The sequence below is a fragment of the Prunus mume genome, linkage group LG2, assembly GCF_029339155.1.
Source record: "Prunus mume cultivar Tortuosa linkage group LG2, ASM2933915v1, whole genome shotgun sequence".
NCBI lineage: Eukaryota > Viridiplantae > Streptophyta > Magnoliopsida > Rosales > Rosaceae > Prunus > Prunus mume.
Window position 1 is genome coordinate 21441712 of NC_142699.1, and position 27560 is coordinate 21469271.

General features: G+C 40.2%; 4 protein-coding genes and 2 pseudogenes across 4 annotated transcripts; 3 read left to right on the forward strand and 3 right to left on the reverse strand.

Annotated features, from left to right (window-relative positions):
• Nucleotides 1-837: 837 nt before the first annotated feature.
• LOC103343330 (protein PLASTID REDOX INSENSITIVE 2, chloroplastic-like) lies at nucleotides 838-6229 on the forward strand (annotated as a pseudogene).
• Nucleotides 6230-10972: 4743 nt separating this feature from the next.
• LOC148919826 (uncharacterized) lies at nucleotides 10973-11712 on the reverse strand (the record flags this gene model as incomplete). The annotated part of the gene is made up of 3 exons (XM_089044450.1): nucleotides 10973-11135; nucleotides 11279-11478; nucleotides 11577-11712. Coding segments are annotated over 3 exons (450 nt in total), but the record flags the coding sequence as incomplete, so codon positions are not given.
• Nucleotides 11713-11984: 272 nt separating this feature from the next.
• On the forward strand, nucleotides 11985-13837 carry LOC103343333 (putative amino-acid acetyltransferase NAGS2, chloroplastic pseudogene; annotated as a pseudogene).
• Nucleotides 13838-14508: 671 nt separating this feature from the next.
• Nucleotides 14509-16462, forward strand: LOC103343332 (protein PLASTID REDOX INSENSITIVE 2, chloroplastic-like). The gene is made up of 3 exons (XM_008246998.2): nucleotides 14509-14781; nucleotides 14891-14989; nucleotides 16095-16462. Exons 1-3 carry the CDS (start codon nucleotides 14551-14553, stop codon nucleotides 16287-16289), a joined length of 525 nt encoding a protein of 174 aa, XP_008245220.2. The 5' UTR covers nucleotides 14509-14550; the 3' UTR covers nucleotides 16290-16462.
• LOC103343329 (uncharacterized) lies at nucleotides 16278-17799 on the reverse strand. The gene is made up of 3 exons (XM_008246997.2): nucleotides 17245-17799; nucleotides 16996-17147; nucleotides 16278-16806 (listed from the first exon to the last, which is right to left on the reverse strand). The coding sequence occupies exons 1-3, from the start codon at nucleotides 17522-17524 to the stop codon at nucleotides 16699-16701; spliced, it is 540 nt and encodes a 179-aa protein (XP_008245219.2). The 5' UTR covers nucleotides 17525-17799; the 3' UTR covers nucleotides 16278-16698.
• A 4238-nt stretch (nucleotides 17800-22037) lies between these two features.
• LOC103343328 (nucleobase-ascorbate transporter 6-like) lies at nucleotides 22038-26555 on the reverse strand. The gene is made up of 15 exons (XM_008246996.2): nucleotides 26275-26555; nucleotides 25841-25984; nucleotides 25381-25478; nucleotides 25077-25253; nucleotides 24883-24983; nucleotides 24468-24543; nucleotides 24300-24359; nucleotides 23983-24167; nucleotides 23610-23706; nucleotides 23386-23472; nucleotides 23141-23199; nucleotides 22940-23031; nucleotides 22790-22867; nucleotides 22539-22699; nucleotides 22038-22423 (listed from the first exon to the last, which is right to left on the reverse strand). The coding sequence occupies exons 2-15, from the start codon at nucleotides 25950-25952 to the stop codon at nucleotides 22205-22207; spliced, it is 1602 nt and encodes a 533-aa protein (XP_008245218.2). The 5' UTR covers nucleotides 25953-25984; nucleotides 26275-26555; the 3' UTR covers nucleotides 22038-22204.
• Nucleotides 26556-27560: the final 1005 nt, after the last annotated feature.

Sequence of the window (27560 nt, forward strand, 5' to 3'; positions counted from 1 at the left end):
GTTGCCTTCTTCTCAATGTAATCAAGAAGCTTATGTCCCTGCCCTTGCCGATGACAATCACTAAAAACTGCAAAAGAAGCAACCTCCCCACATTTTTCTTCATAATCAAGAAGCTTATTTCCCCATAATCAACACCGGTAACAACTCCTCTTCTTTTGGCCACAAAAAAGTTACCAACGTGTTGGAATGCATAATCATAATCATCATCATGCAAACTGAAGAAGAATGAACAATGAATTTTACACCTATTAGTGGTACCAATTCCAATTACAAACCCCCCCAAATCAACATTTCTTCCTCCTTGTCTTAATTGATTATGGTTTTGTGTTTTTATTAATTAATTAGGGTTTTTTTTTAGGGATATGATTTCCCCACTCTTCTTTTCTCCACTTACACTCTCTTTTGCTTTTTAATACCTTTTAATCAATTTTGTTCTTTCTCTTTCGTATTATACCCTTACCCTACATTAATTTTTTTTTTTTACTTCACTTTTATATTAGTTCTTTTTCTTTATACTTAATTTTCTAACTTGCACTCCATTTTCAGTATTAAAGGTGCTATCATTTGTATTTTCTAAATTGATTATAGTTTTGTGTTTTGATTAGTAGAGTTAGGAATGAAAGTGCTATCGTTTAATTTGTAAATGTTATTCTCTTCCAAAATTTTTTTTAGAACTTTTACAAAGGATTCGCTAGAGGCCCAATCAAATAGTTGGCTCACTCGATGGCCCTTAGATACTGAACTGGCCCAATTGAAACGATATTACTGCTGTCGTTTAATTTCGTTAGGATTCTGATTTTCCACAGAGAGCGTATGCAATCCTATCCTAGACCCCCAATGGCGCTCTACAGGTCCGGTGGCATTCTCATTTCGAGCCCAGCACTCGCTCCCTCCAAAACACCAATCTCAACCATTCACCTTCAACATTTCCCAACAATTTCCTCAAAACCCATATTCAAAAACACCACTGCAAAGCCACTAAGAGCAACTCAGCGCAACCCAAATCGGGTGAAAGGCTGCCAGGCGAGCCGAAATGGCTCTGTGGGCTCGTAGCCTGTTTCATGGTGGGTCCCACGAGCCCGAGGAAGCCCAAGGGCAAGTCTTGCTCGGGCCAAGCCCGAGTCCGACACGCGCCAACGGTAAACAAATTTAACTTCCGTGCGCTGGCATCAACGTGACGCAAGCGCCGATGTCATCACTGACAGCTCTAACGGGCGTTTGCCGTGGCGCAATAGGGACTCTCGGATGGATTTTTTCCAGAAATCCGAGTCCTCGTTTTTGGCTAAAATTGCAAAAAATCGAAAAAATTCTGATTTTTTTTTTTAAAAATACCCAAAAATTCTGTATTTTTTTCTCTATAAATACCTACCCATTTTATTTACTTTCCACACTAAATGTTCATACAATTTCTTCTCCATCCAATATTTTTTACTCTCCACTCACATTATTCACTTTCCACACCAATTCTTCATACAAACTTTTCTCTTCAAATATTTTTTTATCTCTACTCACATTTTTCACTTCCACACCAATTCTCCATACAAACTCTTCTCCTTCCAATATTTTTTACTCTCCACTCACATTTTTCTACTACTTTCCATTTGTATATAAAAAAAACGAATGGCATCTTCTGTTGAAGTCGGAGGCTTGTGGTCAACGAATGAAGATATTGCGTTGTGTTAATCTTGGGTGAACGTTAGTCATGACCCTATCACGGGCAATGAGATGAAGTTTCATCACATGTGGAGCAAAATTCATGGAGAATTTTGTCAAAGATCGGGTTCTATTCGGACCGAAATGACCTTATCTAGTAGATGGAAACTTCTGAATAAAGAGTTAGGGAAATGGAGAAATGCCTTGACAAAAGCAAAGGCGAACATTCAAAGCGGTCAAAATTTGACCGATGAGGTAAAATATTTATAATTGCCATTTTAATCAATTCAATGTCACTTTTTTTTATTGCATAGTCTATTTGTTTTTCTTGCATAATTTTTTTTTCCTTGGTGCACCTTTAATTTGTCTATATTTTCTTGTATAATCAATTTTATTTTTGCATTTCAAAATAGTTTATATTTTCTTGCATATTAATTTTTGTTTCTTGCACTTCCAATTATTTATTTTTAATAGATGATACAAGCACAAATGTGGTTCGGTGCCATGGGGCAAGGCAAAAAAAGTTTCGTGCATTTCCATTGTTGGGAAATTGTGAAAGATTGTTCGAGATTCAAAATTATTCCGACCGGTCTGCCGGTTGTGGTGAATGAGACGCCACTTCACGATTCGACATCAACCAATTCTCCATTGGACTCCCCAATGGAAACGGAGTCACCATTTGTGCCATGTCCGCCGAGACCTATTGGGAGAAAGGCGGCAAAGGCCAAGAGAGGGGGCACTTCGACCAATGAATGTGTGCAATTATTGGAGCAAATAGCTAAGAGCACCTCACTAAGAATGGAGAGAGACTTGAAAAGAGATGAAATGGACGTGGCACGAGAGGAAGCATTTGTTATTCAACAGCAAAAGGCACAAGAAAAAGACATAGAGGATAGAGAGATGAAAATCATGGTCATGAATACGAGCCATATGTCTCCCGAAACAAAGGCCTATTGGAAGCTACGACGAAGAGATGTGATGAGAAGAAAACTTTTCCATGACGACTGACCTAGCAATACGGATTGGTTAAATGATGAAAACCATTAGGTTGTATTGAAACACCTTTGCCATATGTTGTATTGTTGTATTATCCTTTAATTTGTTGTATTGTTTCCTTTTTATTCAATAAAAAAAGCATTAAATAAAATGACTATTTATTAAAAACATTTAAGCATCAAAACAAATATTAATTAAAAAAAACCTTCATTTATTGCAAACAACACACAAAACAAACCATACATAAAAGCATAATAATAATAAAAAGCATAATTCCAAAAAACACCACACACAAAATAAAGCATAATTAAAAACAAAGCATAATTCCAAACAAAGCACTAATCTTGACTTCATCCATTGTGAATGCCTTTCATCTCCCACAAGTGCTCGACCAAGTCACCTTGACGTATCTCGTGAACATATGAAGATTGCATTTCTTGATACCGATCAATCATGGGGTTGTTGAATTGACCATCCCGAAGTAACGGTTTGGGCTCCAGTGGTAGTCCATTTGGCCCAATCGGCCTTTCATATATTCTTGTCAACGATGTGTTCATTGGATCGGGTTCAAACACCTCTGGAGCATTATAGTCATACTCATCCTCCACAATCATGTTGTGGAGGATGATGCAAGTCATCATAATACTTCGCAACACCTCCTCATCTAGCATCCGAGCAGCACCTCTAATAATTGCCCAACGAGCTTGCAAGATACCGAAACACCTCTCCACGTCTTTCCTGTAACCTTCTTGAAAGGAAGCAAAGTTTCTTTCCTTCTCGGATTGGGGATTCAGAATTGTTTTCACGAATGTCGCCACCTAGGATAAATTCCTTCGGCAAGGTAGTACGCACCAGAGTAAACGGATTGTTGATTTGGTACGTAACCTGGGGGGAATGACCTCGCAATACCTCATCGAACATTGGGGATTGACCAAGGACATTGAGGTCATTCTGAGATCCGGCAACCCCGAAGAAGGCATGCCAAACCCAACAATCGAATGAAGCTACGGCCTCCAAAATTATACTTTTTTGGCCCTTCCGATTCGCGTACTCTCCTTGCCAAGCAATAGGACAGTTCTTCCACTGCCAGTGCATGCAATCGATACTTCCAATCATTCCTGGGAAACCTCGAGCCTCGCCTTTTTGTAGAAGCCGTTGCAGGTCTCTTGGCGTGAGTTTGCGAAGGTACTCCCTCGTGTACAAATTTTTCACTGCATCACAGAATCTCTCTACGCACTCTAGGACAGTAGATTTTCCCATCCTTGCAATCTCATCCTCCTGCTCTGCAGATGCCCCATAAGCAAGCATCCGCAAAGCAGCTGTAAGTTTTTGCTCCGGGATAAGACCCAAAGCTCCATCAGCATCATGCTTTTGAATGAAGTATGTGTCGTAATTACAAATATCATGCATGATTTTTTGGAACAAATGCGGCTGCATTTTATATCTTTCTCGAAACTTAGAAGCAGGATATAACGAATTTGGGATAAAATAATCCTCCATGAGATTCTTACCCCGAGACTCCCTACGTCTGTCCACATTCGGGGCACGACGACGACGGTGTTGCCTTGATTGATCCATCATACACACCGCTGCTGCAAGCATTTGTTCCTCTTCTTCATCGGCGTCCCGATCTTCTTGAGCACGTCTACACCGGATTTCTTCCCTTTGTTTCTGTTGCCTCTCCAACACCCTCGACAAGTTTGACATTGAGAGTAGAATGTGTTTTCTAAAATATGAGAAATGAAGGAATAAATAAGAGATGGTGTGAGAGGTATGAGTTGATGGTGTAGTTTTATATAGGGATTTAGAAGATAGAGATGACACGTGACACAATTTTAGAGGATGAAAATCTTATCTAAAATCTGAGATTATAATTTTTTTAAAATATCTGAAAATCTTATCTGACATGGGACACGTGACACAATTTTAGAGGGTGAAAATCTTATTTGAAATCTAAGATTATAATTTTTTAAAAATATCTGAAAATCTTATCTGACATTGGACACGTGGCACAATTTTAGACGGTGAAAATTTTATCTGAAATCTGAGATTATAATTTTTTTTTAAATATCTGAAAATCGTATCTGACATGGGACACGTGGGACAATTTTAGAGGGTGAAAATCTTATCCGAAAATTTAATTACCAAAGATTATCAAAATTAATAGTTTAAAGTATAAAAAAAAAGGAAATAAAGTACAATGAATAGTAATTGCCTTAGACTTGCCCTCATGGGTGGAACCACAAATACAAAGGATGCCACTATTCACGTGAATAGTGGCAGCCCTTCCTTGCCCTTACCTTAGACTTAGCCGTTGTGGGTGGAGATGCTCTAAGAGCCACGAAGACACCCCAGAAGTACGTGTACCCTGACCCAATCCCCCAATTTGCAGAATCTGTAAGTACGTTTCAAAATTAGTGCACTTTTTTTTTCTTTTTTTTTTTTTTTGGGAGTTCGAAATTGAATGCATGTTGTGTAACTGGCTTGACTTGTTTGTTGTGGCCTTGTGGTTGCAGTGAGACCAGTTGGTGAGCTTTCAGAAGTGTTGAAGGACAAGGAGACTTTTGGGGATGACCTCCATGGCGTCATAGGCGTTTGTTCATAGGTATGTTTTGATGAAGATGACAAGTATTCTTAGCTGCACTGACATTGGTAGGTGTAAATTTCAGAAAATGATGCTCTGTGTTTTCACAAGCTCAGAGTTATAGGAATTATGAAGAATGAATAGATCACAAGTTGGCCCATCCAAAGTAATGGGCTTGGGCTTGTAGACATTTTTGTTTATTTTCAATTTTTTAACTAAACTATAAAGAGGGAGATTCGAACTTGAGTGCACAGTGAGAAGCACATCGGCTCTAACCAACTTAGCTAAGCCCATGTTTGCTTCCCTTTTCAAAGTTTTAATTTCTTTTTTCCATATATATTATAAACATTAAGATTGAGGTTATAAAGTCATTAAAAGAAGGGAGTTTCACTAAAACACCCAAAATGGAGGTTGAAATTATAAAAAACCCCAACACCCAAAACACTTTATAGAATTAATAATTGGGGTCTTTGGGTGCAACTTTTTTGGTGCGAGCCACCCTTATCTGAATCAGCAAAGATTTGTTTCCTTTCTTTTCTGTGGTGAGGTTTGAGTTTGCCCTGACCTGTAAACCGTACAATAATTGAGCCCCTAGACAAATATCTGACCCGACTCCATTATACTATTTTTCGGACAGCTTCCATCAAATTATTCTAACTTTCTGTGCACGTTTACCTTCACGCTGGCAATGTTTTGACTTATTACGACCTATATGCGGTGCATGAAGCTAAAGTTAGATCTGCATAACTATTTGAACTATTCAGAATCAACTCATTTAACATGTTGGTTTAATCAAACCAGATATTCAGTGAGTTCTTTCTCAAGGAGTATGGAGGACCGGGGACATTATTGGTGGAGCCTTTCACCGATATGCTGGTTGCTCTCAAGGAGAAGGAATTACCAGGAGCACCTTTGGCTGCAAGGGCATCTCTGTTATGGGCTCAAAGCTATTTAGATCAAGATTGGGAAATTTAGAACTCAAAATCACCAAACTAATGTTGTTTCTTCATTTACAATCCACACAAGTCTGAATTGTTCATTTGGTGTTTTATTTCTCCAGATCATTTATATATATATATATATATATATCAAACACAAAAAACTGCAAAGACCCAAAACTCCCACTTCTAATACAATGTCAGATTCAGTGGTTTTTGTGTTGCTATACATGATGATGATGTCTTATTGCTTTGAACATGGGTTGAATTGGGGCCATGTGGTTGTGGTTGACATTGGATTAGAAAACTTGGTGTGGGGATCAAATCTCACGTGTCATGGCTTAACCCATATGCCACAACTAAAAGACGTGGGATGATCCAACTTCCCTCCCACTAGAGAAGTGAGGAGCGAGGGAGACACAAATCGGTCATCTAATCCCCATTACCTATGAAGTGGAGGACGAGATGCGCAAAGCTAGGGAAGTGTGGCTAAACCCAAGAACTCGAAGCACTATAAAAACCCGGCTAGACCTCCAGCAAAGGGATGAAAAATTCAATTGAACACTAAGAGTACGCTGCACAAACACTAACTTGAGCATTGGATTGACTTTTGCTGGTGCTCATCCCATTTCCACCGTTTGTCCTCGGGAACGGAATTCAGAGTTCTCTTTCAACCAAGGAAGTGTGCGGACTTTAGTCAAAAACTTGTGGAGGTATTTCTTCTTGAAAGAAATCCTACTCCATGAAGCATGGGGTATTGGAGTCCATCTGGGATCGGTTAGCAAGGAGAAACCAAGAAGTATGGGGCCAATCGGATCGACAGAAGCCTAAAACCAAGCGCACCCCAATTGGGGTCCATTTGGGATCGGCTAGCAAAGGGAAAACAAGGAGCATGGGGCCCATCAGATCGGCAAAAGCTTAAAACCAAGCGCACCCCAGTTGGGGTCCATCCGGGATCGATTAGCAAAAGAGAAAATGCACATGGGCCCACCAGATCGGTTACAGTGCAAAGAAAAATAAAAGAAATTTGCATGGGAACCGTCTAGGATTGGCTGGAGTGAGAAAAGTTCAAAACTATTAAGGCCATGCGGGATCGGTAGAGGTGCAAAAATCCAAAATAAAGAAAATGGTCCACTTGTGCATGGGATTGACTGTCCGTACTTGGATATTCCACATGTTGATAACAGTCCACAGTTGAAATTTGAAAAGTCAGCAACGTGCATGAAAATTCATATTTGGATATTTCACATGCAAGGTGTGAAAGCAACATGCATGGGTTGGTAATAGTCCAATAGGAATCATATTTTTGGGTTTGACCAGCAAGGGCAAGAAAAAAAAAAGAAAAAAAAAAGAATCGTGAATACCTTGGATCAGTTGAGAAAACAAAGGTGCACGGGTCCGAAAGGACGACTTAAGGGTATTGGGGCCTGCATGGTTGGCTCAAGCGCAAGAAAAAAAAAGGTCATGAACACCTTGGATAAGTTGAGAAACCAAAGGCGCACGGCTTCGGAAGGACAGCTCGAGGGGTCTGGGGCCCGCATGGACGACTCAAGCACAAGAAAAAAAGAAAAAAAGGTCATGAACGCCTTGGACCAGTTGAGAAATCGAAGGTGCACGGTCCGGAAGGACAACTCAAGGGTATTGGGGCCCGTATGGATGGCTCAAGTGCAAGAAAAAGAAAAAAAAAGAAAAAAAAAAGTGGTGGACACCTTGGATCAGTTGAGAAATTGAAGGTGCATGGGTCCGAAATGATAGCTTAGGAGTATTGGGGGCCTCATGGACGGCTCAAGTGCAAGCAAAAAAAACAAGGTCGTGAACACCTTAAGTCATTGAGAAATCAAGGCGCACGGGTTCGAAGAACACTCAGGGTATTGGGGCTGTATGGACTGGTCAAGCGCAAGAAACAAGAAAAAGAAGAAAAAAAAAGGGTCATGGACACCATGGATCAGTTGAGGAACCAAAGGCGAATAGGTCTGGAAGGACAGCTCAGGGGTATTGGAGTCCATATGGGATCGATTAGCAAAGAGAAACCAAGAAGCATGGAGCCCACCAGATCGGCAGAAGCCTAAAACCAAGCGCACCCCAACTGGGTCCATTTGGGATCGGCTAGCAAAGAAAAAGCAAGGAGCATGGGGCCCATTGGATCAGCAAAGCTTAAAACCAAGCGCACCCCAACCGGGTCTATAAAAAGTCGTGGACACCTTGGATCGTTGAGAAATCAAGGCGGACGGCCAGTCGGAAGGACAGCTCAAGAGTATTGGGGCCCTCATAGACAGGCACAAGCGCAAGCAAAAAAATCGTGAACACATTGGATCAGTTGAGAAACCAAGACACATGGGTTCTGGAAGGACACTTCGGGTATTGGGGCTTGTATGGACCGCTCAAGCGCAAGAAAAAAATATAAAAAAAGGTCATGGACACCTTGGATCAGTTGAGGAACCAAGGCGCACGGGTCGGAAGGACGGCTCGGGGTATTAGAGTCCATCCGGGATCGGTTAGCAAAGAGAAACCAAGAAGCATGGGGCCTCACTGGATCGGCAGAAGCCTAAAACCAAGGGCACCCCAACCGAGGTCCATTTGGGATTGGCTAGCGAAGAGAAAGCAGGGAGCATGGGGCCCATCGGATCGGCAAAAGCTTAAAACCAAGCACAGTCCAACTGGGGTCCATCTGGGATCGGTTAGCAAAGAGAAAAATGTGCATGGGCTCGCCGGATCGGTTGCTAAGAGAAATTTGCATGGGACCCGTCTGGGATCGGCCGGAGTGAGAAAAGTTCAAAACTGTTGAGGCCATGTGGGATTGGCGGAGGTGCAAAAATCCAAAATCAAGAAAATGGTCCACTTGCACATGGGATTGGCTGTCTGCACTTGGATATTCCACATGGGGATAACAGTCCACAGTTGAAACTTGAAAAGTCAACAACGTGCACGAAAATTCATACTTGAATATTTCACATGCAAGGTGTGAAAGCAACATGCATGGGTTGGTAATAGTCCAATAGGAATCATATTTTTGGGTTTGACTAGCAAGGGAAAGAAAAAAAGAAAAAAAAGAGTGGGTCGTGAACACCTTGGATCAGTTGAGAAACCGAAGGTGCATAGGTCCGGAAGGAAAGCTCAGCGGTATTGGGGCCCGCATGGATGGCTCAAGCGCAAAAAAACAGTTGTGAACACCTTGGATAAGTTGAAAAACCAAGGCACACGGGTCCAGAAAGACGACTTAAGGGTATTGGGGCCCGCATGTACGGCTCAAGCGCAAGGAAAAAAGGTCATGAACGCTTGGATCGGTTGAGAAACCAAGGTGCACGGTTCGAAGGATAGCTCAGGGTATTGGGGCCCGCATGGACGACTCAAGTGCAAGAAAAAGAAAAAAAGAAAAAAATAAGGTCGTGGATATCTTGGATCATTGAGAAACCAAGGCGCATGGGTTCGAGCACGACTCATGAGTATTGGGGCCTTTATGGACGACTCAAGCGCAAGCAAAAAAAGTTGTGAACACCTTGGATTAGTTGAGAAACGAACGGGCACGAGTCCGAAAGGACGATTAAGGGGTATTGGGGCTGGATGGGCGACTCAAGCGCAAGAAAAAGGAAAAGAAGAAAAAAGGAAGAAAAAAGGGTCATGGACACCTTGGATCGCTTGAGGAATCTGAAGGCGCCGCGTCTGGAAGATTCGGGGTATTAGAGTCCATCTGGGATCGGTTAGCAAAGAGAAACCAAGAAGCATGGGGCCCACCGGATCAACAGAAGCCTAAAACCAAGCGCACCCCAACTGGGGTCCATTTGGGATCGGCTAGCAAAGAGAAAGCAATGAGCATGAGGCCCACTGGATCAGCACAAGCTTAAAACCAAGCGTACCCCAATTGGGGTCCATCTGGGATCGGTTAGCAAAGAGAAAATTGTGCATGGGCCCACCGGATCGGTTGCATTGCGAAGGAAAATAAGAGAAATTTGCATGGGACCTGTCTAGGATCGGCTGGAGTGAGAAAAGTTCAAAACTGTTGAGGCCATGTGGGATCGGCAAAGGTGCAAAATTCCAAAATAAAGAAAATGGTCCACTTGCACATGAGATTGGATGTTCGGACTTGGATATTCTACATGGGGATAACAGTCCACGGTTGAAACTTGAAAAGTCAACAACGTGCATGAAAATTCATATTTAGATATTTCACATGCAAGGTGTGAAAGCAACATGCATGGGTTGGTAATAGTCCAATATGAATCATATTTTTGGGTTTGACCAACAAGCCCAAGAAGAAAATGTATGGCTTATTTGGGCTCAGCCATGAGCCCATCATGACATCATGCGCTCAATGCCAAGAAATCCTGTTCCAAAGTCCCACTTAAATCATTTTTCCCTCTCCACCCGCGAAGCGTGTAGAGAGGAAAAAAGGGGGGGTACTATGGGGACCAAATCTCACGTGTCATGGCTTAACCCATATGCCACAACTAAAAGACGTGGGATAATCGAACTTCCCTCCCACTAGAGAAGTATGGAGCGAGGGAGACACAAATCAGTCATCTGATCCCATTACCATGAAGTGGAGGATGGGATGCGCAAAGCTAGGGAAGTGGGGCTAAACCCAAGAACTCGAAGCGCTATAAAAACCCGGCTAGACCTCTAGCAAAGGGACGAAAAATTCAATTGAACACTAAGAGTACGCTACACAAACACTGACTTGAGCGTCGGAGCGACTTTTGCAGGTACTCCCATTTCCACAGTTCGTCCTTGGGAACGTAATCCAGAGTTCTCTTTCAACCAAGGAAGCGTACGGACTTCAGTCAAGAACGTGTGGAGGTACACTCACTATACTGCCTACTATGCATTTTGCTGCTGAAACTTTGAACCATTGATCAGCTCACACCCTCAGAGATGCTCTGCAATGAGGGGCGCCAAGACTTTGACCTCAGTGCAGCAGCAGCAGCAGCATTTGCCGTCCTCGGTCGGTGCCTTTTGCATTTTGTTGCCTGAAAATTTTTTGACATGGTGAAAGCATTAGTATTTCTGACTTGTCACCAGTAGTTCAGAATCAAAGATTAAAAGTGTTGTTTTGGGTGATTTCTCTTGTTCAATTTCTCATCACAGATGAGGATGTCCAAAAAGAAAGCACAGAAAACAAACTAAGATGACGATTGCTTGATGAAATGAAATGACATACATGGTTGATATTCTCCTTCTCAGACTTCCCTTCTTCTGCCTCATCACAACCTGAACTCTGTTTCTCTTGCCCTGCTTGCAACTTCTCAAGTGTTTCCAGCTGCTGCTTCTTTGTTTTTGCATGCTTCTTTGTCCTCAGCACCTTCACAACCTCTACAACCACAAACAAAAACCAAACATCAATTAAAGACTCTTCAAACCCTACAGCCTCATACTCCAAATATATATTTACACACAAAACAGAAGTATACCTTGAGTTGTGACCAGCCGATAGGCATGGCCAAGAGCAAGAGTTTCGTTGGGTCTAAGAAGCTTAACACGATTGAAACGCAGAGTCTTGTTGTGCTCCTGGCTCTCTACCTCTTCCTGATGTTGATCAGAAACCCAAATTCATTATCAAAAAGCAAAAAACAAATTTCGATTTCTGGTTTTAACGTTCCATCCCATTTAAAATAGGTATGTTTTATGGTTTAAAGAAGTGGGTTATCTTAAATTATGGGGAAGAATTTTGTTCCAATTATTTCCAATTCGAGTATTATTCTACGTATTATAATTAGTTCACTAATTTTAAGAAATTAAAACTTGCCCCTTGTCACCGCTCACAAAGTTAAGTCATAGCTCTTTGAATTAGGGTTTATTCTCATCTCCGTGTGTAGCCCATGGCCGCAGCGAGCTTTCTTGGAACCCACCTAACAATTAGTGCCATAGCAACCAAGCTGCACTCTCCTATTTGCCACTGTTCTCTAACTAGAACTCCAAAACCCTCACGCCTGCTGCCGATGGTAAATAACGGAAGAGCCAAGGGCAAGATGGAAGCGTCGTCGACATTATTCAAGTACAACAAAAGAGATCAGAGCGACATGGACATCTTTGATTCCGCGGAGGAGGAGCACGAGCAGTTCGTGCGGTGGTTTCGGGAGGCTTGGCCCTACTTGTGGGCCCACCGCGGAGGCACTTTCGTCATCATCATATCCGGCGAAGTTGCGTCAAACCCAAACTACTTAAACCCTCTTCTCAAGGACATTGCATTTCTCCATCACTTGGGGATCAGGTTCGTTCTTGTTCCAGCCACCGACGTAGAGATCCATAAACTTCTGGCAGGCAGAGGAAAGAAGCCAGAGTTCGTCGGTCCTTACATAGTCACCGACCCGGAAACCCTAGACGCCGCAAAGGAGGCGTCCGGGCTTATTTGTTCGAACATAGAGGCAGTTCTTTCCGCAGGGCCTTCCATATCCAACATCCGACTTCGACATGGCAGCGATAGCAGCCGTCTTCATGACGTCGGCGTGAGCGTTGCAAGCGGCAACTTTGTTGCGGCCAAAAGAAGAGGAGTTGTTACCGGTGTTGATTATGGGGAAACCGGCGAGGTTAAGAAAGTGGACGTCCGTCGGATCCGCGAGAGGCTCGACGGTGGCGATTGCATTGTGTTGTTGCGCAACATAGGCTATTCCAGTTCCGGCGAGTCTTTGAATTGCAACACTTATGAGGTTGGAACGGCTTGCTCCCTTGCTATTGAAGCAGACAAGCTCATCTGCATAATGGACGGCCCGATTCTCGACGATAAGCGTCTCATTCGGTTCCTCACTCTTGAAGAGGCGGAGGCAGAGGCAGACATGTTGATTCAAAAGCGAAAGCAAGAGCACCACCAAGGTTTAGGTTTTGCTGTTGGGGGTTATGAGAGGCAGCAACAAAGCCATCGGTTAAATGGCTACATTTCAGAACTGGCTGCTGCAGCCTTTGTTTGCAGGGGAGGGGTTGAGAGAGTTCATCTCTTAGATGGAACTAAGGGCGGTGTTTTGTTGTTGGAGTTGTTTAAAAGAGATGGGGTGGGGACGATGGTTGCAAGCGACGTTTACCAAGGAACCCGAATGGCCACAGAGTCAGATTTCTCTCGAGTGAGAGAATTTATACAAGCTTCAGAATCTTCTGGAGAACTGGTTAGGAGAAGTGATGAGGAGCTGCTTGAGATGATATTGCTGGATTGCTTCGCTGTTGTTGAAAGAGAAGGTCAAATCGTTGCGTGTGCTGCTCTAGTTTCTTTCTCGGAAGAAAAATGTGGGGAGGTTGCTTCTTTTGCAGTTTCTATTGACTGCCGTCAACAGGGGCAGGGACATAAGCTTCTTGATTACATTGAGAAGAAGGCAACTTGTCTCGGATTGGACAAGCTCTTCTTGCTTACAACTAGAGCTTTCGATTGGTTCAAGAGACGTGGGTATTTTGAATGTTCAATTGAATCAATACCCGAGAAGAGGAGGGGAAAGATTAATCTGTCCCGTGGATCCAAGTATTTTATGAAGCAGCTATAGTATATGAAATGCTTTTGACATGTGAACGCAAATGAAATCATGTTCAAATGATAATATATCAAGTTTCCGATGTGATACTTTACATTAATCAACATTAACAATATTATTATTATGCTACATAGAACTATGCATGTGTTATATATATATATATATATATATATGCAACTTACCTCATGAGTCATGCCCATACATTTTGTAGTTGTCATGCTCTTCCTACAAAGGAACACAGTAGGAGTTTAATTTTTCTCTTTTTTTCTTTTTATGTACAAAGGCAGACCAAGTGATTGATTCACAGTCTGACTCCGCAGAAAAGCTTTTTTCAATTTTTCTTGGATTTTAATTTGATTTATTGACCTATTTGTAAATTTTCTTTCTGTTTTGGTCTCTGAGGTTTCTTGGTTGTTTGCCTGAGGGGATTGCACTTTGACAATGTTTGGCAGTGAAAGTTTGCTTCAGCTTTCTGCTCTCTCATTTTAAGGTCCATCTCTTTTTGCGCTTGGCTTGGTTTTGGTTTGGTTTCATCGTAATTTCTTTACTTCACTATTCTTCTTCTTCCTCTTCTTCTCCCTATCCTATGTTTATGTGGTGGGTTGCTTTGTTTTGTGTGCTTTTTGACATTTGTGCTTCGTGCTTCATTGGATTGGAAGTCTTCCCTTTTCCCTTTCTCACCCACCTCCCCATTTGAGCTATTCCTCTCCTAAATTTTATTTTTTGTTTTTTATATCAAGTACGAAATTGTCAGGAACAAAACCGAAGACCGATTGAAATGTAAAACAAGGAAAATTACAAAGGATTGGCTAGAGGCCCAATCAAATAGTTGGCTCACTCGACGGCCCTTAGATACTGAACTGGCCCAATTGAAACGATATTACTGCTGTCGTTTAATTTCGTTAGGATTCTGATTTTCCACAGACAGCGTATGCAATCTTATCCTAGACCCCCAATGGCGCTCTACAGGTCCGGTGGCGTTCTCATTTCGAGCCCAGCACTCGCTCCCTCCAAAACACCAATCTCAACCATTCACCTTCAACATTTCCCGACAATTTCCTCAAAACCCATATTCAAAAACACCACCGCAAAGCCACTAAGAGCCACGAAGACACCCCAGAAGTACGTGTACCCTGACCCAATCCCCCAATTTGCAGAATCTGTAAGTACGTTTCAAAATTAGTGCACTTTTTTTTTTTTTTTTGGAGTTCGAAATTGAATGCATGTTGTGTAACTGGCTTGACTTGTTTGTTGTGGCCTTGTGGTTGCAGGAGACCCAGAAGTTCAGGGCTGAGCTTTCCAGGAAGCTGTTGAAGGACAAGGAGACTTTTGGGGATGACCTCCATGGCGTCATAGACGTTTGTTCACAGGTATGTTTTGATGAAGATGACAAGTATTCTTAGCTGCACTGACATTGGCAGGTGTAAATTTCAGAAAATGATGCTCTGTGTTTTCATAAGCTCAGAGTTACAGGAATTATGAAGAATGAACAGATTACAAGCTGGCCCATCAAAAGTAATGGGCTTGGGCTTGTAGACATTTTTGTTTATTTTCCAACTTCCAAGCTGATTTTTTGTTAAGGTAATGAGAACATTCAAGTTCTGCCTAAGAAGGTACCATAATAAAGAGCTGGTGCAAGTGGGTTGTTTGGTTTACAATTATTATTCTGAACTTGTGGTAATTGGTTGCCAATGTGACATGTGGTCCTAGCATTCATGGTATCCCTGTGTGTTGGATTTTATTTCTGACTCATTTATTTGCCAACCCTGGGAAAATCAGGTTTGAAAATACTATGTGAAAGGACAATTTGCTTAAGCACTAAACCTCCTTTCTTTTGGAAGGGTGATTGATTCTATTGGCACACAAAATGTTTATCTAGAAACCTTACTTTTTAATTCCAAGTTCAAGCCATGGCTGGCTGGAGGGGGAAAGGGATATGAGAGATTTCCTTTTCAATTTTTTAACTAAACTACAGGGAGGGAGATTCGAACATGAGTGCATAGTGAGGAACACATCTCTAACCAACTTAGCTAAGCCCATGTTTGCTTCCCTTTTCAAAGTTTTAATTTCTTTTTTCCATTTATATTATAAATACATTAAGATTGAGGTTATAAAGTCATTGAAAGAATTAATAATTGGGGTCTTAGGGTGCAACTGTTTTGGTGCGAGCCACCCTTATTTGAATCAGCAAAGATTTGTTTCCTTTCTTTTCTGTGGTGAGGTTTGAGTTTGCCCTGACCTGTAAACCATACAATAATTGAGCCCCTAGACAAATATCTGACCCGACTCCATTATACTATTTTCCAGACAGCTTCCATCAAATTGTTCTAACTTTCTGTGCACGTTTACCTTCACGCTGGCAATGTTTTGACTTATTACGACCTATATGCGGTGCATGAAGCTAAAGTTAGATCTGCATAACTATTTGAACTATTCAGAATCAACTCATTTAACATGTTGGTTTAATCAAACCAGATATTCAGTGAGTTCTTGCTCAAGGAGTATGGAGGACCTGGGACATTATTGGTGGAGCCTTTCACTGATATGCTGGTTGCTCTCAAGGAGAAGGAATTACCAGGAGCACCTTTGGCTGCAAGGGCATCTCTGTTATGGGCGCAAAGCTATTTAGATCAAGACTGGGAAATTTGGAACTCAAAATCACCAAACTAATGTTGTTTCTTCATTTACAATCCACACAAGTCTGAATTTTTCATTTGGTGTTGTATTTCTCCAGATCATATATATATATATATATATATATATATCAAACACAAAAAGCTGCAAAGACCCAAAACTCACACTTCTAATACAATGTCAGATTCAGTGGTTTTTGTGTTGCTATACATGATGATGATGTCTTATTGCTTTGAACATGGGTCGAATTGGGGCTCTGTGGTTGTGGTTGACATTGGATTAGAAAACTTGGTTCCCAAACTCCATGAATTTTGGGTTCTCAATCTATTTTTCCATGCTCCAGGATTGCGTGCACCTGGATATGAAGAAACTGAAGGAGCCAGTCCATTTTACACTCACTCTACTGCCTACTCTGCGTTTTGCTACTGAAACTTTGAACCATTGATCAGCTCACACCCTCAGAGATGCTCTGCAATGAGGGGCGCCAAGACTTTGACCTCAGGGCAGCAGCAGCATTCGCCGTCCTTGGTCGGTGCCTTTCCCGTTTTGTTGCCTGAAATTTTTTGACATGGTGAAAGCATTAGTATTTCTGACTTATAACCAGTAGTTCAGAATCAAAGATTAAAAGGGTTGTTTTGGTGATTGCTCTTGTTCAATTTCTCATCACAGATGAAGATTACCAGAAAGAAAGCACAGAAAACAAACTAAGATGACAATTGCTTGATGAAATGAAATGACATACATGGTTGATATTCTCCTCCTCAGACTTCCCTTCTTCTGCCTCATCACAACCTGAACTCTGTTTCTCTTGCCCTGCTTGCAACTTCTCAAGTGTTTCCAGCTGCTGCTTCTTTGTTTTTGCGTACTTCTTTGCCCTCAGCACCTTCACAACCTCTATAACCACAAACAAAAACCAAACATCAATTAAAGACTCTTCAAACCCAACAGCCTCATACTCCAAAATATATTTACACACAAAACAGAAGTATACCTTGAGTTGTGACCAGCCGATAGGCATGGCCAAGAGCAAGAGTTTCGTTGGGTCTAAGAAGCTTAACACGAGTGAAACGCACAGTCTTGTTGTGCTCCTGGCTCTCTACCTCTTCCTGATGTTGATCAGAAACCGGCAATGGAATGATCAAAGAAACATAGTGACCAGGGTTCAATCTCATCACCTCGCTTGCACTGATGGGCCAATACATCCTCTCTATCTTCCCACTTGGATGTTGTACCACTAGAGCTGCAGCATCAATAGCCTGACAGTTTCCCATCTCTCTGTCTCTCTGTCTCTCTGTCTCTCTCTAGAAACCAATGAAAGATGAAGAAGACGAAGGTAGAGATAAGGAAGAAGAAGAATGAATAGGAGAGGTGGAAGAAGCAGAAGTCACTTTCTATACAGCTCCTCTCAGCCCGAACCCCACACCCAATGATTTAAGTAAAAATGGGTTAAGCTTAAAGTGTCTAAAAATTCAAGCAAAGGCCGTCCTTCCCCAACTAACTCATGCTACGTGCATCAATTTAAACCAAATTCACATTAAAACATCATGTCTAAAATAAAAATCCCAATAGTTTTTTAGATTAGCACTAGTACTAATAACTCCGAGATTAAGCAAAGATAACAAGGATTATTATATATGACACATTGACAACCACCGGCATGGGATTTGGAAGCGGGTTTGGTGCCACGTGGAGAGATGTCAGATGGTAGTGATTTGGAAGGACACACTCGGCGCTGTCGACGGGGTCAAGGTTTTCAGACTTGGGAAAAATCGAAGTTCCTAATTAATGTAAAAATGATTAAATTATGTGACCAACTATTTCTGACCAAAACGGCAAGACGGGCACAGCGTGCGTGCGTACGTGCGGTGAAGATTCTTTTGCGTTGATCAGACACCATGGACAACGACATCCTACCCCCTCATCTCATCACACACACTTTGGTTCCTTTGCTAGGCTCTAGCTTTTTGTACTGTTTGGTTGATGGGAAAATGGTGGGAAAAAGACAAGTTCCAAATGTGAATACAATTGGAACTTCAGCTTTATACGCATTAGCCAGTTCATATTCTCTAGTTTTTGAATTTATCTATGAGTATAGTGTGTAGTATAGATAGTACTACTCATTGGAGATGGGAGCAAATATGCATATAAAGCAAAGCAACCCACTCATATGTCTTTTCTTGGTGTGGAATATTTAACACACCATGCACAACTTTTCGTACAAGCTTCAGAGTCCAATGCAATGCAATTTGAGTCGGATCCAAGGGATATCTCAAAGTACTTAACTACTAATTATGTGTGTATTTATTTCATCACGTGATTAGTGATACAAGATTTTCGTCCAACAGGCCAGTTGCCATCCTTATCAAGAAGTTTAGGTTTCACTATTCTTTAAAAAAGAATGAAAATTAAGGATGTGGACAAGCACATACAACAAAAACAATCGTTTTAATCCACTTATATATAAAAATAAAAATAAAAAATTGCAGGACTGAGGATGAGAATATCACATCTTACCCCCAAAAAAGAAAAAAGTGAGAAAATCACTGAAGTGGACTGCCAGAATCAATCTTGTATAAATTTTTGGGAGCAAACCCTCCTGACTCTTCAACATCTCTGGTCACACAGTCGATTTTCGAACCCCAGATTTTAGACAAGGTGAACATAAAAATTGACCAAATGAAGAATGAAAATCTTCAAATTTTCTGTTCTATCCTTAAAATATATTTATCATTGGATAATGAGCAAAAGCCTGACCAAGTTAAGAGAGAGGTGGAAATACTCGCTGACAATCTTTGACTACTGTAAATGTGGTTTAACTTAAACTAATTATATATATATATCTCTCTCTGAGTTTAATTAAAAACCATCTAAACATGTAAACATCCCATGGTTAATGTCAGTGTGTGTAAGCCATGTGAGGTGTTGCAGATTTTCTGGCACTCAGATTTAATGAGAATGGACTATTTCTTGTTCAAACACCCAATAATTTTATATACACCAAACGGCCCTTATGGCATTGGTTGTGACAGTCATTAATATTTAATAAAATTATTATAAGCCTATCAATTCAAATAATAATAATAATAATTGTCCATGGATTGCAGCCTGTGGGGGCGGCAAGATTAGGTCTTGAATGTCTGTTCCTTGCTTCCTCTTGCCTTTTAAACATTCTTGAAATCTAATTAAAACCTTCGCCAACAACCAGTTGACTCTCTGAAAGGGTCTCGTTTAATTAGTGGGGTTGTTCTTATTGTTCTTTTCTTCTTGTTTTGGACACATGGTTTTCAATGTGTCTTTCTCCACATTCTTCCCCCCCAACCCCATGATACTAAACACAAACTATCCATTCTCAGTTTAAAATTTTATTTTCTTCTTTTCTTTAAACAATGGAATGAATCAGGTTGTCGAAGATCCCCACGACACAACAAAAATAAAATTTAGGAAACAAGAGGAAACTGTTACTGATGTCACTTGCTGTTAATGATGTTCATGCATTAGTCTTGAAGATCTACTTCGAATTTAGGTTTCAGTACAATTGGTACAGAACTAGATTAATGGTATTTAAGGACATGTTGGAATATAATAAACTCTGTGTGACTTGTAAGTGAGGCATATACAGTTCACATGGGGAACCATGTGAGTGTTATATAAGGACAGTTGCGATTTTTAGGACCACTGTGAGGTCTTTTTCTTACTGGGGAGCCCTTCAATTTAGAGGTCAAAAGAGTTGGCCGGTCACACAGCATTTTTACTGCGTACGGTAAATGGTAACCAAATATTACAGTAAAAACTAGACTTGAAATTTGATCTTTTAGGCTAAACTAGCTGTTATTCTGTTTGTAATTTTTTACAACAGTTTAGATTAAGAGGGAGGTTATTGTAATTTGCCCTGCTTTGAGAAGAGCCAGCCAAGCTAACATGTATATATAAAACCTTAGAAGATGCTTCTTTTTATGCTAATCTTCTCCCTCATAAAACCAAATTTTAGTGCTTCTTTGTCATTGTTTCCCAAGGGTACTCTTCACGAACACATTATTGAAAAGCATGATATCACAATCAATAATCGTATATTCTTTATTTCAAATAAAGCATCTAATGGTTCTTAACTAGACACCATTGCACTACAGTTAGTGGAAGAACCCCTTTTTTTTTTCTTTCTAAAATAAGGGTTTTATTTAATTCATAGTGGAAATAACTTTTAACAGAAAAATATCATCAATCTTTTTTTAGTACAAGCGATAGTTTAAACTAAAGAGGATGAGAATTTCTCACACACACACACAATTAAGATGTCATGAGGGTTCGAACCTGAGACCTCTTGTCTGCAAGTCACGACCCTTTTCCTCTTGTTTGAACTTGATATCATCAATCTTTAGCATTGAGGATGAGATTTTTGTTATAAAGGTGGTCATACGTATCAAAACACTATCAAAGATGTAGCACTAATGTTAATTAGGCACCAGGATCTTCACTAATATCTTAAGTTAAAAGGAAATCTCTTTTCTTCAGAGATTAAGCCTTTTTCTTTTGATATGTTAGAACCACACCCAGGATATGATTTTGTATTATCATTTTGACAACTTTCTAAAATCATAATGGGTCAACAACAGTGGTTGATCAGCTCGAGGTAATAATATGTCCTAATTATTAACAGATTATAGAACTTCATATTCAACAGAAGAAAAGATTGACCAGTGATGATGGTTTAGGCCCCCCCCCAAAAAAAAAAAAAAATCAAAATCAAAATGTTTATTTTATTTTCTCTCTCAAAGAACATTAGATAATTTGGCTCTAAACAAATTTACGTTTTCTGACTTATCAGGAACAGTCTTGCTGTATACATCTTTCTATGATGTTTACCGGCAAATTCATGCATGATAAAAGTTATTTAACACTTTATAAAACTTTTATGATTTATGATTGCAATGGTTCCTTGGCATAATCTGCGCATCAGACAGAACAAATGGGACTTGAGAGTTGAATTATTGATTCGGCATAAAGATACCCTCATCCGTCCATGGCCTTGAAGAAATCTGAAATGGACACAAGCATTTGTGGTGGTCACCATGTCACCCCTATGAGTCTTGGTTAAATCACATCAAAATTGGCCTGTCTTGGTTTTTAGAGACACATTAACAACATAATAGGCTAATTCCTTGCCTTAATAGGAATCTGTTGTACCTAATAAATCTTGGTGGTGTTATCTTTTTTCTTCTAATCTATGCTTTTTGAAGTAAATAGAGCAATTAGGGGGCCAAAACCTATTTTCTTTTGCTTTTGCAAAATGGGCCTCTGTCTGTACCCAGCTGAGCTTTTTCTAGAAAGCTTAGAGCCCAAGATACAGCTGGGTTTTCTTAGTTCTTACACTTCATTGAGAAACGTGGCAAAAAAAATTGCTGTAAAAAACCACACACCATGGCTGGCTCATGAGAGAGCTGTTAGAGATAATAAAAGAAAATGATCAAAGAGGTTAGAGAAGAGAGGGGTTGTTGGTTTGGCCAATGCAGCAATGCTGAAGGCCCCTCATCCTTATTTGCTGTGGTGTGTCCCTTTACCTTATTTGCTGCCTAACTTTCCCAAAATAAAGGTGGAAATGGAACCAATCCAGGACGGCTTGTCGTTTTTAAATTCTAGTTGTTGTTGCTAATCTGAAGTGTCTGTGAGGTCCTAATTGTAAGGTGGTAGGAGCCATGTGGCGCAACAAATGAAGTTTCTCATGCACAATCCAGTCACATGCAAATGCAGGAAAGTAAAACTCCCAGTTGGTATTTGGAGAAAGGGGACTTGCTAGAACAAAGATTTTTCGTTTAAAGTACTATTGTGTTCTTCCTTGGAGTTAATAAAAAGATTAGGAGGAAACAAAACATCCATGTTCTCTAGTGTGATGCACACATTTTTGAGATACTGTGCGACCACTTGACTCTGTTCACTGAAGCACCCCAATTTGACGATCACACTGAGGGGAAGAACTTGTTGAGGTTGAAAGGCAGGGAATAGAATTCCTCACTTCTTGTATCCGTCTTAAATGATCGGAATCTATCCCACCAATGCATGCCACGATCTTTCCTCGTTGCACTGTCATTGCGATGCAGCGTGATGTCCAAGAATAGGCCCAGGAAACCGGCAACAAATGCTTCCGATGAGAAAGGAACATTCACCATATCATTGAACTGCAAAAACATAAGGAAAAATGAGTGATTAAGTCTTTTGCATGAGACATGGGACTGAAACAAGAAAATATAATAGTGTTAAGAAGTTTAAAAGAGGATAGGAATGGTTTCATACCCATCTTGCGCCAGTGTGCACAGGGCCGTAGCCTTTAACAAGGGTGTATTCATTGAAGTATTGTGGTATTGACAAGCCCATGTAAATAGAGAACCCTAAAATAAATTTCGTCCTAAAACTGTTCAGATTGCAAAACTGAAGCAAGGTAAGACCTGCTGAACCTGCTCGTGCACACAATTATGGAGAAATGCATTAATTGACCTTCAACTGAGGTTTATAATCAAAATCTGACTCATCAGTTGACAACATACCAACATAAGCGAAGAAAAAGCAATACAATGCTGCGATGATCGGTGCAGGAATTGAGGCAAAGACAGCTCCAAATTTTCCTGAAAATCCATGTTTTGTTTAACACCTATAAGAAGACAGATCACACAAAAATCCTAACATAAATCACTTACCGAGTATGGAAAAGAATATCATGAAACTCGCTGAAATCTGAACAACTCTTCGGCTGCCAACCCTTGTTAATGCTAACAAACCAGCATTTTCACTGGAGATAAATTCAAGAATGGTTATCAGGCCAATTGGTGAAAATAGGTAGTAATATAAAAACTTGAAATGTTATTTCTAGATATACGTTAGCTGCAAAAGAATCTTACACAGATACTGATGAACCACTCCCAGTGCCGAATATACCACAGAAAAGAATGCCCACTCCCTAGAATCAGAATACAATGAATAAATAACGTTAAGCTAGGTTTATAAAGAATAAACTGAAGTCTTTTATGTTTTAGGCTTGAAAATGTGTTTTTGCTTTCAGTTTGTCTGTAGAAGATTGTTCGTAGGGAGGTGAAATTGATCCACACAAGGGAAAAGTATAAAATATGCAATCATATGTAATTACCTGCCAACCAACACCACGGCTTAAAATAGAAGGTGGCAGCGGAGTTGCACTTGCATACCTTGACACAGCAATAAAGCCGCCAGTGGACTGTTCAACCATAAAACTTGCATTAGAATAATTAAATCAAACATCAATTTGATCTGCCATATATTTAATTGAATCCAAAACAGATACTGTATTAAGTTATAAAAACTTAAGAATGAGAACAAGAGGAGTACGCAAACCTCTACAAGAGCAACAAATGAAGCAGCCATCATTGCAAAAGCTTCTCCAGCATCAAAAGTGGGAGCTCCCCATTGAAAAGGATATGGAACTCTTATCCTGAGAAAGTGTTAAACAATCAGCATCCAAAGTGGGAGCTTCATACTTTAACAGGATATTGATCTCTTATCCAGTGAAGCGTTAAACAATGAGAAGCAGTATGGACCAAACTAACTCGGCTCTCTGTCATGTCATTCTTATTTGAATAGAAAACAACTGAGACTACCATCTATCTCTAACACCACATGAGAGGGTTCCTTCTAGAGTTGCTGGTATTAAGTATGAATACATGAATTGTCATAACCCTATAAGAAGGAAGCACCACAAGAGAATTACCATGGAGCAGCACCTATAATGCCAGCACGATCAGTTCGACAGGTCAATTGAGTTGTGGGTTCTGTGTTCTTATAGGCCCCACCCACAGTGAGCAGATGAGCATAAACCCACACAATCGCCACCGAAAATAAAACCGCAAAGCGATCAAAGAAGAGTGTCTCACTACGCATCAAATGAGGTATGTACTGGAGAAATTCATTAGAGTTAATACACTTCCATACAAATGTTTCAACTGAGGGGATACAGTTGATATTGTTTAATACTGTTGTGAATGCCATACCAAGGAAGGAGCAAAATATCGAATGATTGGAGATTACCTGTGAAAATATCAGTAGAATGATGAGTTGTGGTAGCCCAATCTCCACACATTTTGCAAACTACACATCCAAAGACAAAGTTAATAACCTAGTAAAATAAAAGAAGGGTGGGGAAGGAACAATTTATTAGGCAATCTCATGTCAACAAACGAACGTGTATACACATACCACAGGAAAACCAAACTCATACAGCCCAAAGCCTGACAAAGCAACCAAAGGAACAGCAGAAAGTGGACTTATGAACCTGGACAAGCAGAAAGAAATAACGGTTAACCAACAACATAGGTTCATGAGGCTTAACATATTATAAAACACAAATGAAAGTTCCAACTCAGCATGAACTTTCAGTTGGAAACCATTTAAGTCCCAATCCATATAATTTTGAATGCTTCTAGGACACAATTTAATTGTAGTTGAAGTAAGTCGGCATTTGCAGTGAAAACTTCAAAGAGACGCAATAAATGCCAGGTGCTAACCAAAACATTTATTAAAAACCTCATGAAGAAAAGCTTAACCAGGCCAAAATACCAGAATGCAACTGAAAAGAATTTAAGTCTAATCATATGGCAGAGTTTTAACAAACCTCGCCACATTGCGCCAAAGACCACTGAAGCCAACAACAATCTGCAGAGTTGATGCAACAATAAGTGCACCCTGGGTTCCGCGCATTATCTTCTCGAATTTCTGCATACCCATTGTAGAACATGACAGACACTGTTATGTTTACATAAAAGATAATAGTAACTGAAAACGTAAGTGAGATTACAATTAAACAACCTCCTCGGGGTTCAAAACATCACTATATCGACCAGCCAAGATGATTGAAATGGTTGTTGGCACATAGGTGTAAGATGCTCCAATCACTGCTGGTAAACGAGTCCCAAAGAATGTTTGAAGCAAGGTGTTTAATCCAGCAACGAACAGGATAGTCTGAATCATTTTTGCTTTCTCCTCCTAAAAGGATGGTGGAAAACTTACTTAGATAGCAAAAGAGTCATATAACTTGTGAATAGATCAGCATATCAGAGAGAAGATGATCAAGAATTGTTAATTGCTTGCTACTATCCTTGTAAAGACTTACATGTCCTCCTCCCATCTGGGGAACGAGAAAGGTAGGAATGAGAACTGTTGTGCCAAGCATCACCAAGTAATGTTGGAAGCCAAGTAGGATAGCTTCAGCTGCATAGAGAAAAAAATTCACACTTATACACAAAATCACATTGAGAAACAAATGCTAATGTAAGTGAAAATAGATAAATACCGAGGAAGGTGAAATAGTTTCATTTGTCATTTTCCAAAGGGATCCCAACAAACAGAACATAAATATACACAAGCAAAGATTTAAAGTTTCCACAGATTAGAAAAAATAATAGTAACTAACTGGGGTTTTAAAACTCAACGTATCAACAAAACAAAAGGTAATGAAGGTGGTCAAATCGGTTACACAAGTCTGAACCAAACGACTCCAAATTGCCGAGTAAATCTTTATATAGTATAGCAGTGAAAATGTAAACAACGAGGAAAGGGAATTATGCACTCACGCCAAGGAGGAGGACTGGTAATGCAGTAGGAAACGTTTGGTAGCTGATCTTTGACTGGATGAGGCTGTAGCTCCTCCTGTTTTGGCGGTGGTGCATGTCCACCTCCTGCCATTTTCCTTTCCTGTTTTCTTCTTCTCCTTCTCTCTGTAAGACATCCAGAGTTCAGTTAACTATTGGTTTATTTACTCAGCATAATAACCGAATTTCCTGATAATACCCATATACACAAAGCACCCAAAAGAAAAAGAAATAAAAATAAGTGTTTGATAAAACCAAGAGGTCCCAATCCTCAACAAACAACTCTGCTACCATCCTAAGCAAACACCCAGACGACCAGCTTTAATCCCAGTCCCACTCAAATAAATCACCTACAAAGATTGATAATTTACAAAGAAAGGAAATCAAAAAACAAGGATGACAGCAAAGATTCTTACTTTTGATTTTGAAGAAGCTAAAGTAGCAACTTCAGAAGGCAAGCTCTTGCAGTGAGAAAACTCTCTATGGTCTCGAAAAGTTTGCTCAAGCTAAAACTCAGGGTCAGGGGTGAGTGTGCATTGTAATGAAAATGTGGCATAGAGAAAGATTTACAACCGAAAACCCACTTGGAGCCCAAGGAACATAAAGTGAGTGTGAAGATGTGGAGAAAAAGCAAAAGGAGGAAAGAAACTGAGACCCTTCCCCTCCTAAAGAGAGAAAGAAATTAAACCAAAACACCTCTCTGACCCAAAGGAATCTCCTGCTCCATATCTTTATCATTATCAAATGCATATCTTTAATTTTTGCAATGTGGGTCGTCCTGCTTTTCCTCAATCACGTAAGGATGAAGCTTTGTATAAAAGCAGCTCCACCGTCACCACCTTTACTAATCTTATTATGACCAACTACAGTTTCGCTAATAGTAAAAAATATTCAAAGGTGTAAACTTTGAAGCTCTTTGGAAGTAAAAGAAGTCTCTTTTCTTTTGTCATTTATTTATTTGGCAAGTAAAAGAAGCCTTTTTTTTGCAGAGAGCAGAGACTACAATATTAAAAATTGCAGAGAAGAGGCCATTTTCATACCTTGTTTGCAGGGCTCCTAAGACTGATGAAGCGATCAGTCCCTTTCTCTTCAAGTATGGTGTCAAACCGTATACACAACATATCTCCGTTTTGTCTCAGTGATCTTTTTGATTCAGAGCTTTGCATGACAGTGACACTTGGCCCTGAGCTGTCTGTCTGTCAAAGGGAAAGTGGGGCCACTTCCTAAACAAAGCTTGTTAAGAAAACAAATTGTATAATATTAATTAATATCAATCCAGGTTTTTTTTTTGTTTTTTTTTTATTTTTATAGAAAGAGTATTCATTCATACAACTAAAGACGTACAAAAAAGGACATGATACAATAGCCTCGTTAAAATCTTTTTAGGACAACCTTATGAGACAAACCTCAGGAGATGAAAGAGTATCACATATGTCATGGACTAACAAGAGAGTCCTATTTAGGTCACTTTGGACCATTACAAAAAAGAACAATTCAAAAATGAAAACTAACATAAAGACCTCCGAGGAGAATCACAACTAGAGACCAACACAGTAGACTCATATGAAAGGACCGCAGAAACCCAAATAGTAAACCCACTGGTAAGGACCGTAGAATATCCCAATTGTCAAAAGAAGCCTTTTATGAGCAAAATCATAGTCCTTTGACACCCACACAAACTGCAAGGCATACTATAGTAGAA

Bases quoted from the DNA above. Each gene is read 5' to 3' on its own strand.
- LOC103343332 (XM_008246998.2), top strand. From the start codon at position 14,551: ATGCAATCTTATCCTAGACCCCCAATGGCGCTCTACAGGTCCGGTGGC. The intron at 14,782-14,890 runs GTAAGTACGTTT...TTGTGGTTGCAG, and splicing joins TCCCCCAATTTGCAGAATCT to GAGACCCAGAAGTTCAGGGC. The intron at 14,990-16,094 runs GTATGTTTTGAT...TAATCAAACCAG, and splicing joins TCATAGACGTTTGTTCACAG to ATATTCAGTGAGTTCTTGCT.
- LOC103343329 (XM_008246997.2), bottom strand. From the start codon at position 17,524: ATGGGAAACTGTCAGGCTATTGATGCTGCAGCTCTAGTGGTACAACAT. The intron at 17,148-17,244 runs GTATACTTCTGT...TTGTGGTTATAG, and splicing joins TCGGCTGGTCACAACTCAAG to AGGTTGTGAAGGTGCTGAGG. The intron at 16,807-16,995 runs GTATGTCATTTC...AAAAAATTTCAG, and splicing joins AGGAGGAGAATATCAACCAT to GCAACAAAACGGGAAAGGCA.
- LOC103343328 (XM_008246996.2), bottom strand. From the start codon at position 25,952: ATGGCAGGAGGTGGACATGCACCACCGCCAAAACAGGAGGAGCTACAG. The intron at 24,360-24,467 runs GTATGTGTATAC...TTGGATGTGTAG, and splicing joins ATGAGTTTGGTTTTCCTGTG to TTTGCAAAATGTGTGGAGAT. The intron at 22,868-22,939 runs GTAAGTGATTTA...ATGGATTTTCAG, and splicing joins GATATTCTTTTCCATACTCG to GAAAATTTGGAGCTGTCTTT.